The sequence below is a fragment of the Piliocolobus tephrosceles genome, chromosome 1, assembly GCF_002776525.5.
Source record: "Piliocolobus tephrosceles isolate RC106 chromosome 1, ASM277652v3, whole genome shotgun sequence".
Classification (NCBI taxonomy): domain Eukaryota; kingdom Metazoa; phylum Chordata; class Mammalia; order Primates; family Cercopithecidae; genus Piliocolobus; species Piliocolobus tephrosceles.
Genome location: NC_045434.1, coordinates 89,819,449 through 89,829,484, shown reverse-complemented (window position 1 = coordinate 89,829,484; position 10,036 = coordinate 89,819,449). Strand labels below are relative to the sequence as shown.

Genomic DNA, 10,036 nt, shown 5'->3' with positions numbered 1-10,036 from the left:
CTGGAGGAGGGACAGCAGCTGCGCCGCCAGGAGCGCGAACAACAGCTCCGCCACGACCGCGACAGAAAATTCCGCGAAGAGGAACAGCTGCTCCAGGATAGGGAGGAACAACAGCTGCGCCGCCAAGAGCGTGACAGAAAATTCCTTGAAGAGGAACAGCAGATGCGCCCTCAGGAACGAGAGAGAAAATTCCTCCAGGAGGAACAGCAGCTGCGCCGCCAAGAACTGGAGAGAAAATTCCGTGAGGAGGAACAGCTGCGCCAAGAAACGGAGGAAGAGCAGCTGCGCCGCCAAGAACGCGACAGAAAATTCCTGGAGGAAGAGCAGCTCCGTCAGGAAAGGGAAGAACAGCAGCTGCGCCGTCAGGAGCGCGACAGAAAATTCCGTGAGGAGGAACAGCAGCTGCGCCGCCAAGAGCGTGACAGAAAATTCCTCGCGGAACTGCAGCTGCGCCGCCAGGAGCGCGAACAACAGCTCCGCCACGACCGCGACAGAAAATTCCGCGAAGAGGAACAGCTGCTCCAGGAAAGGGAAGAACAGCAGCTGCGCCGCCAAGAGCGTGACAGAAAATTCCGCGAAGAGGAACAGCAGCTGCGCCCTCAGGAACGAGAGAGAAAATTCCTCCAGGAGGAACAGCTGCGCCAAGAAACGGAGGAAGAGCAGCTGCGCCGCCAAGAACGCGACAGAAAATTCCTGGAGGAAGAGCAGCTCCGTCAGGAAAGGGAAGAACAGCAGCTGCGCCGCCAGGAGCGCCACAGAAAATTCCGCGAGGAGGAACAGCTCCCCCAGGAGAGGGAAGAACAGCAGCTGCGCCGCCAAGATCGTGACAGAAAGTATCGCTGGGAAGAAGAGCAGCTGCAGCTTAAGAAACAGGAAGCGCAGAGGCTCAGGCAGGAGCGAGACGGGCAGTACCGGGCGGAGGAGCAGTTTGCCACGCAGGAGAAGAGTCGTCGTCAGGCACAAGAACTATGGCAAGAAGAAGAGCAGAAACGTCGCCAGGAACGGGAAAGGAAATTACGGGAAGAACACCTCCGCAGCGAGCAGGAGGAGGAACAGAGGCGCCGCCAAGTCCGGGAAACACAATCCCAAGAAGGGAAGGGCCATGGGCGGCTTCTGGAGCCCGGCAGTCATCAGTTTGCCAGCGTCCCAGTGCGCTCCAGCCCTCTCTATGAGTACATCCAAGAGCAGAGATCTCAATACCGCCCTTAAGAGATGTTGCCAATATCCTGACACCTGCCAAAGCTTCGAGCACGGGAAAATGAGAAACACTGGGTACCAAGTGATAACTCAGATGTTTCTGGTTGTGGGAAAACTATCTGATGTTAGAATGTCTTCTTCCAAAATCTTAAACTACGCTTATTTTATGTACTTTGTACTCCTGCCTTTTATTCTTCCTCAAGTAGTTCTTTACTGCAAGATGTCTTTCTTTTGCTCTTTGATGCAGATGTGGTGTGCATTTTTTAAAAAGCATATAAATCATTTAATTTGTTTAAGAAATTTTGTTTGATGAACATGTTCATTTATTGCTTTCAGAAGCAACAAGAATAATAAGATGATTTGAGATTCTAAACAATGAGTCTGTTTGTTTAATGATTGACCCATCTTGTGGAAAGTGCAGATACTTTTAATGTTCAAGTTGCTATTTCTTCTTGAACCTAAATTGATCATTTTCTCCAAATAGCTTTTCATCTTTTGTGGCATAATAAGCACAAATTCCAGGTAACTAAATTTTTATAACCCTTGTTGAATAGTGCAGGAGGAGTGACCTCTGCATAAAAACTTCCTGTGAAATCAGCCCATTACTGGAAGAAATATCTGTTATAAATAGGTTTAGCTTTGAAGATTTAGAGTTCAAATTAGATTTTTTTTACACTCAATTCCACTTAAACACATGATCTCATGAAGCAAAAATGAGGTGTTTCTCAAACAACTTCAGAGTTCAAATTTTAAAATTATGTCTGTTGTAGTCTGTAGTGTTCATTCTACTTCCCCAAGTTTTGATGAGTTTGAGAATATTACGAACCTTTGTTAATTTTAGCTTATTAGAAGGAAGCTGCTCAGAATCCCATAAACATCTGTCTTACTCTAGGGCCAATAAGAGATCACATAGAGCATGTTGGGGGTGTAAAAGGGAAAAATGCATGAACATAGGGGCAAATTTCTAGAGGCCCTTTGACAAGACCCATCAGCCCACAATCATTTGAGGCCTGTTGATAATACGTTAGAGATACTCTTGTTGAAATAATTGAACTGTGAAAAAATTAATAAATGTTTAGCAAGTAACTACTTTTGTCTGTTTTAACTCTGCGTCAATCATAACTCAAGATCTCATGGCCTGGAAACTAACACAAGTTCCCAATCATGTAAGGGCATTTCGTTACTTATCTATGTCCAAATATTAAAAAAGAGGGGAGAGAATTCTTTTTCCCTAACCTTCCCCCCCCCAGTTAGGGTGAGCTCTATTTCCATCCCCACACTGAGATTCTCTTTCGGAGTGTTTTTGTTCTTGACACCACAGCTTTCTATGCCATTTCTTGCAGCGACTCACTGCTCATGATAATACTGGTGCTCCCAATATTTGTTAGGATTTCCTTTAGAGAATGCAGCATCCTCTTAGTCTTTGATGTCTGATGAGCCAATGATAGAAAATGGCCTGAAACTTCAGATCAGCACTATAAAAACTGTAGATGTCCTGTTGATTTAAGCAACACAATCCATGAGGTGACTGAGTCAGAAGGTACTTAATAGTAATCAGGCTGAAGTATCAAATTATTATCTTATTAGATAATAATTTATTAGATAATAATAACTAACACCCCTGTGCTGCCTGCTGGATTCTTATATTTAGTAGTCACAGTTTACTAACTAGAAATAAGTCCAAGAAGGCCCTGATCAAAACAATATCATTTCTAATCTTGATAGTCATGATGAAAAGATGCCCTAAAGTTATAGTCACTCAACATTTTGATCAGTGGTGGAGACAAGGTAAGCTTATAGCTCCTGAGTATCATTCTGATAGAGTAAGATGGCATTTTCTTCAAGAAGCAAAGCCTCTCTCTCTCTCACTTTAACAAATGGCAGATGCCCACCAAAGACATAACCTGGGAATCCCCTGACATTGTCTTGGAATTTCATCTCTTTCAAATGATTTCTAACTGCAAAACTATTTTTCCCCTAAAGTATACTCTTTTTCTTACTTAAGGACCTTCAAAGAAATTCTGGAAGAGCTTCACTGACTTTCCTCAGGACCCTCTATGGGTACTCATTCAAGAGCCTCCTTATAAATGCCCAGCCTCAGGATACCACTGAAATATACACTTCATCAGCTAAGCTACTGTTTAACAATGATAATTATGGTAAAAATAAGCAAAGCCCTGGGGACTTGTAGCACCTTACAAGAAGGTAAAGCCAGTTTCCAAAGAAGAAAGTATTGTTTCATCACAGTTATAATTACATGTAGTTTAAAAAAAAAAATGTGTCAGCCAGTCCATGCCCTCTAGCTGTTATTTTAGCATGCTGGCAGGAAAACATGGAGGCCAAGCCTCCTGCTCCACCTGAATAATACACATGCATGTGCAGAACCTTGAGGCTGTTGGGCAATTGCCTACTTAATTATAAACTGGGAATTCTATTAGCATCACTTGAGCTGCTGCTGGGAAATGCGATCAAGAGTTTAATATGCAGTGATAGAAAAGCTGGTCTCTATGTGTTGTTGTGACCTCCCTACTCCCACAGAGGTTCATGTGTTGAAGTCTTAACCCTCAGTACCTCAGAATGTAATCATATTTGAATATATGGTATTTATAGAGGTAACTAAATTAAAATGAGTTTGTTAGTTTGGGCCCTAATCCAATATGACTGATGTCCTTATAAGAAGATGAAATTTGGATACAAACATGGACAGAGGGAAGATGATGTGAAGATACAGGGAGAAGATGGCCATCAACAAGCTAAGGAGATAATCCTAGAACAGATCCTTCCCTCATGGCCCTCTGAAGAAAGCAGCTCAGGCAACATCTTGATCTTGGACTTCTAGATTCCAGAACTGTAAGAAAATAAATTTCTGTTGTTCAATCCACCTAGTCTATGGTACCTTGCTATAACAGCCCTAGCAAACTAATACAATATGTATCAGTAAGGTGGCATTATGTTGCTAGGTAAGCCTATCTGTATCATGATGGTCATTATCATTTGACATTGTGCAAGCAGGTTCTGATTGCTCAAATATAAATCATTTTCCCATTAAATCTACCATAATTTATATGGTAGAGTAGAAAGGATGCTACAAGGAATCAAAAGCCTTGGGTTTATTCGTTTATTCATTCAATAAGTGTTTATTGAGCTCCTGCTATGTGCCAGGCATTGTTCCAGGCAATATACATACAGTGGCTTGTTTCTTCACTTTACTATCTGTATGTCTTTGTCCAAGACACTTAAGGTTTCTGGGTCTTCGTTATTTTGTATTTAAAACTATGAGGCTGGAATAGCTATCACCGAGGTTATTCTCAGGACTGAAAATAAAATTAGTTTAATACCAACATTCAGCTTGTTCAATGGAACTCTCAAAGAAACTCAAATAATGCGTAACATCAACTTCTACCTTTAGTTAACACACACACAAAAAAGGGGAGGGGGGGAAATTGACTGATGAAAGTGATTATCAGAGCCTAGTTCCAGCCTCAAATATCTTCCCTTTCTGCCCAATCACCTCTGAACTTCCCTCCATTTGTCTCCCAAACTTCTTCCCAGAGCCCTCTCCTATCATCGACATTTATTCACTGAAGGAAAACACCCTAAACCTACCCCATTTTCTCTGACCCTGATACTACCAAAGATTATTGTGCCTCTATTTATGAACTTGACATATACATTTAATTATTCTCTTTCTTTTTGGGAGAGAAAACTAAACTGAGTTCTAGAATTTGGTCCCACTCAAACTAAAATTCAGTAGTCAGTAATTAAGTACTGTAAGTACCCATCTCTGCTCCATCTTCTGCACTAATTGCACATTGCTAATATTTGCATTAAGTCATGGTAATTATAAGTTTTTTCAGCAAGTATACTCTGTCAAAGATTATAATCTATGCAATATGTAATAAGCACTTTTCCCTTGTTAGTAAACAGCTGACAATCACATGCAATAATCTGAAACTAACCCAAAAGATAGATTTTTGAGCAGATTATCATTTTCTGAATGCTTAAAACATCCATGACAAGAATTCAAATAACAAAAGATTTTTAAAATCTGATTTGTCACCACTCTTCTTTAAAAAAAAAAAAAATTGTGTGGCAATTTCTGCGAGATAAAAATCCAAGATTTTCAGTTTGGAATTTAAGGCCTTCCACAATTTAGTGTCAATCCACCTTTTAAACTGTGGCTCCCATGATAATTTCTGCAGCCAAGCATGTGTTCAAACCAGACTAGTCTATTTGTTGTCATTATGATGCCTTATGATTGTCTTTACTTCAAAGACATATTGGCATACTTTTATCTATTTGGAGTGCTTCTCTCCTTCCTGGCTATCTGGACAATTTCTATGCAGTTTATAAAATCTAGGCTGAGTCCCACCTCCTCCCTAAAATATTTCCCTAGTCACCCTGACACAAAATGATCTCTCTCTTCATTGAGATTCTAAGACAAACATCTATTATCTTTACTACTCATTAAATGGCTACAATATTTTGCCTTAGTTCGCTTTATACTTTTTTTATTTCAATAGGGTTTTGGGGAACAGTTGGTGTTACTAGATGGAGTTTTGCTCTTATTGCCCAGGCTGGAGTGCAATGGCATGATCTCGGTTCACTGTAACCTCCACCTCCCAGGTTCAAGTGATTCTCCTGTCTCAGCCTCTCGAGTAGCTGAGATTACAGGCACCCACCACACCCAGCTAATTTTTGTATTTTTAGTAGAGATGGAGTTTCATCATATTGGTCAGGATGGTTTCAAACTCCTGACCTCAGGTGATCCGCCCGCCTTGGCCTCCCAATGTGCTGGGGTTACAAGCATGAGCCACCATGCCCGGCCGAAGCTTTCTTAACTTCAGGCTAAAATATGACTCAAGGACTCATGAGAATTAGATGTACAATGCAGACACTCAATAGATACATGTTAAATGAGTGAAATAATATATACTTTATAGCTCTTTTCTGTTGAGGGTCTCTGTTGCCTATCTGTGAAATATGCATCCCTCCCTTCTGAATATTGAAGCCCTAAGTCCTTTCTTGTATCTTGAAAATTCCTCAACCTTGGGCATTACTGAGGCATTATTTCTTCTCCATCTATTTTAAGTTCTACCTGAGAATTGAAGTGAACGCTGGTCTTAGCATCTGTCAGTGCCCCTTAGTGGGATGAGAATGCAGGCGTAGGTGGAGGGAAAGATGAGTTATTGTCCCATGTATTGTTGGGGTGTGGGTGCAGTGAGAAAGAGAAGTGAGATTTTAACTCCAGGTTGTGGCTGGTGTTCTCATGCACTTGAGTTCAAATGCAATTCATTACTATGAGGATTATTTTCATTTTGAAAGCCTCCTTTTCTGGTATATATGCGTCCATTTTATTCCTCCTATTAACATTACTTTGACCCTTTTTCTTATGAAATAATAATCTTTTTTTTTTTTTGAGATGGAGTCTCGCTCTGTCGCCCAGGCTGGAGTGCAGTGGCCGGATCTCAACTCACTGCAAGCTCCGCCTCCCGGGTTCACGCCATTCTCCTGCCTCAGCCTCCCCAGTAGCTGGGACCACAGACGCCCGCCACCTCGCCCGGCTAATTTTTTGTATTTTTTAGTAGAGACAGGGTTTCACCGTGTTAGCCAGGATGGTCTGGATCTCCTGACCTCGTGATCCGCCCGTCTCGGCCTCCCAAAGTGCTGGGATTACAGGCTTGAGCCACCGTGCCCGGCCTGAAATAATAATCTTGATCTTATGCTAAGAGTACCTTTGCCTCCCTTTTTCCCTGGAGCACCTTACAAAATGTCTTCACATTCGCTTTTTTTTTTTTTTTTTCTTTTTCTTTTTTTACAGGGTCTCACTTTGTTGCCCAGGCTGGAGTGCAGTGGCATGGTAGCTCACTGCAACCTCTGCCTCCCGGTTTCAACAGATTCTTGTGCCTCAGCTTCCCAAGTAGCTGGGATTACACCTGGCTAATTTTTGTATTTTTAGTAGAGACAGATTTTGCCATGTTAGCCAGGCTGGTCTCAAACTCCTGGCCTCAAGTGATATGCCCACCTCGGCTGGGATTACAGTCATGAGACACTGCATCTGGCCACATTAGCTCTAATATGTGGACCACGACCAAGTCAATCCCCAGGTTTCATCCCTGACCATATGTAAAGAGGAAATGAGTAGAAGTAGGCTAGTGAGACGAATTTCACACCATCTTGCTACGAACACAATGGTCAGAGAAGCCCAGAGTTAATAACAACAGAAATACCTAACTCGGCCGGGCGCAGTGGCTCAAGCCTGTAATCCTAGCACTTTGGGAGGCCGAGACGGGCGGATCACAAGGTCAGGAGATCGAGACCATCCTGGCTAACACGTTGAAACCCCGTCTCTACTAAAAATACAAAAAAAAAAAAACTAGCCGGGCGAGGTGGCGGGCACCTGTAGTCCCAGCTACTCGGGAGGCTGAGGCAGGAGAATGGCGTGAACCCGGGAGGTGGAGCTTGCAGTGAGCTGAGATCCGGCTACTGCACTCCAGCCTGGGCGACAGACCGAGACTCCATCTCAAAAAAAAAAAAAAAGAAAGAAAGAAATAGCTAACTCAGTTTAGCAGGGTCAACAAAGGCTTCCCTAAGGTAACTGGTGTTAAAGCTGAAACCTGAGGATAGGGAGGAAGTTAGCCTGGTGAATAGGAAAAGAAAGAGTGAAATTAAGTCCGAATGCAAGAGAAAGCATATTGGGTTCAAGGAAGTCAGCATTAACCTGACTAGAACCTAGAATACCAAGAGATAAATGGAAAACATGAAGTTAGAAGGTTTATGAGGGCCTTGCAAACCATATTAAGTTTATCTTGAGGGCAACAAAAAATCATTATCATTTTAAGCAGCGAAGTGATTAACCAGATTGACAGTTATGAGGATCACTCAGGCTGCAGTGTGGAGAATGGGTTGGAGAAGGTCACAACGGAAACGAAGAAAACATTAGAAGGCTATTACAGTAGTTCCATAAGAGACAATGATGACCCAGGTAGATAATGGGGGGGTGGGGGAAGAGAGCAGTGAATACACTCGAGAATTAAAATCAATAGGAGTTGGTAATATATTGAAGGGATGATGGAGAGAAGGAGATAAAAGATGATATTAGATTTATAGTTGTGGAAACTGAGTGGATAGTGGTGTCATTACTGTGATGAAAGCACAAAGGAGGCTCACTGTGGTGTGGGGAGATGACAAGTTCAGTTTTACCTACATTGAGTTGGAGGTGCCTTTGAGCCTTCAAAAACTGATATTGTTTTGGCAATTGTTTTCATGGGTCTGGAGTTCAGGTGATAGGTTTGGATTTTATGTGTAAACGGAAAATATCAACATATCAATAGTAATCAAAATCATAGAGTAGATGAGATTATTCAGGACATACGGGAAGAAAAAGATGGAGAACTGGCCAGGCGCAGTGGTTCATGCCTGTAATCCCAGCACTTTGGGAGGCCGAGGTGGGCAGATCACCTGAGATCAGGGGTTCGAGACCAGCCTGGCCAACATGGTAAAACCCCGTCTCTGCAAAAAATATTTTTAAAAAATTAGCCGGGCCTGGTGGCATGTGCCTGTAGTCCTGGCTACTGGGGAGGCTGAGGCAGGAGAATCGCTTGAACTCGGGAGGCGGAGGTTGCAGTGAGCTGAGATCACACCACTACACTCAAGCCTGGGCAACAGAAAGAGACTCCATATCGGGGGGGAAAAAAAAACCCTAACTAAAAGGAAAATTGAAAGAAGCAGTCGGAGAGGTAGATGGAAAACAAGGTATATATGGTGTCACAAAAGCTAGGAAAGAACATGCTGCAAGAAAGAGGAAGTAATTTTCATCAAGTATTTCTGAGAAGCCCAGTAAGATAAGTGCTGAAAAGCACCTGATGATTTGGTAACATGGTGGTCAGTGACGGTCAATGGAATGGGTTGAGGAATACAAGGAAAATAAGTAGAAACATAAAAGATAAATTTTTCAAGAAAACTAACTATGGCCGGGCATGATGGCTCATGCCTGTAATCTCAGCACTTTGGGAGGCCGAGGTGGGCAGATCACCTGACAACAAGGATGCCACCTGACAACAACAATTTCCTCCTGCTAAGAAGAATGTCAGCAGTTTGAGACCAGCCTGTCCAACATGGTAAAATCCTATCTTTGCTAAAATTACCAAAAAATCATTAGCTGGGCATGGTGGCAGGTGCCTGTAATCCCAGCTACTTGGGAGGCTGAGGTAGGAGAATCACTTGAACCCAGGAGGCAGAGGTTGCAGTGAGCCAAGACTGTGCCACTGCACTCCAGCCTGGGTGACAGAGAGAGACTCCATCTCAAAAAAAAAAAAAGAGAGAGAGAGAGAGAATACTAACTATGAAGGGGAGGAGAAACATCAAGTGGGGTTGTGTGCACAAGGCAGAATTTAGGAAAATGAGCAAGATTTGAGTGTGTGTAAATGTTAATGGGAAAGAACCAATAAAGAGAGACTGAAGTATAGAAAAGTGAGGGAATGATCAACATAGCAAGTTTCTTGAGAAGGCAGGAGAAGATAGCATCCAGGGAGACCGATTACACTTAGATGAACACTTTTCTGATGTAACAGAAATAAAACATGAATGCAAATAAATGTCAGCAAGTTTGTGATTCCATGAAAGTTTAGGAATTTTTATTTGTTGATTTTTCTTTTCTTTTGTTAATTTTTTACTTTTATTTTTATTTTTATTTTTGAGACGGAGTCTTGCTCTGTCACCCAGGCTGGAGTGCAGTGGGGCAGTCTCAGGTCATTGCAAGCTCCGACTCTCGGGTTCACGCCATTCTCCTTCCTCAGCCTCCCGAGTAGCTGGGACTACAGGTGCCCGCCACTAAGCC

The 10,036-nt window shown here is 42.6% G+C and overlaps 1 protein-coding gene across 1 annotated transcript in view; it reads left to right on the top strand.

Moving 5' to 3' along the window:
* The window catches only part of TCHH (trichohyalin), an 8,325-nt gene extending 6,042 nt beyond the window's left edge, over nucleotides 1-2,283 (top strand). The window contains 1 exon segment of the mRNA XM_026447779.1: nucleotides 1-2,283. This exon segment is cut by the window's left edge and continues 10 nt beyond it. Within this exon segment, the coding sequence (XP_026303564.1) occupies nucleotides 1-1,209 (1,209 nt within the window). The 3' untranslated portion in view covers nucleotides 1,210-2,283.
* The last annotated feature ends 7,753 nt before the right edge of the window (nucleotides 2,284-10,036 follow it).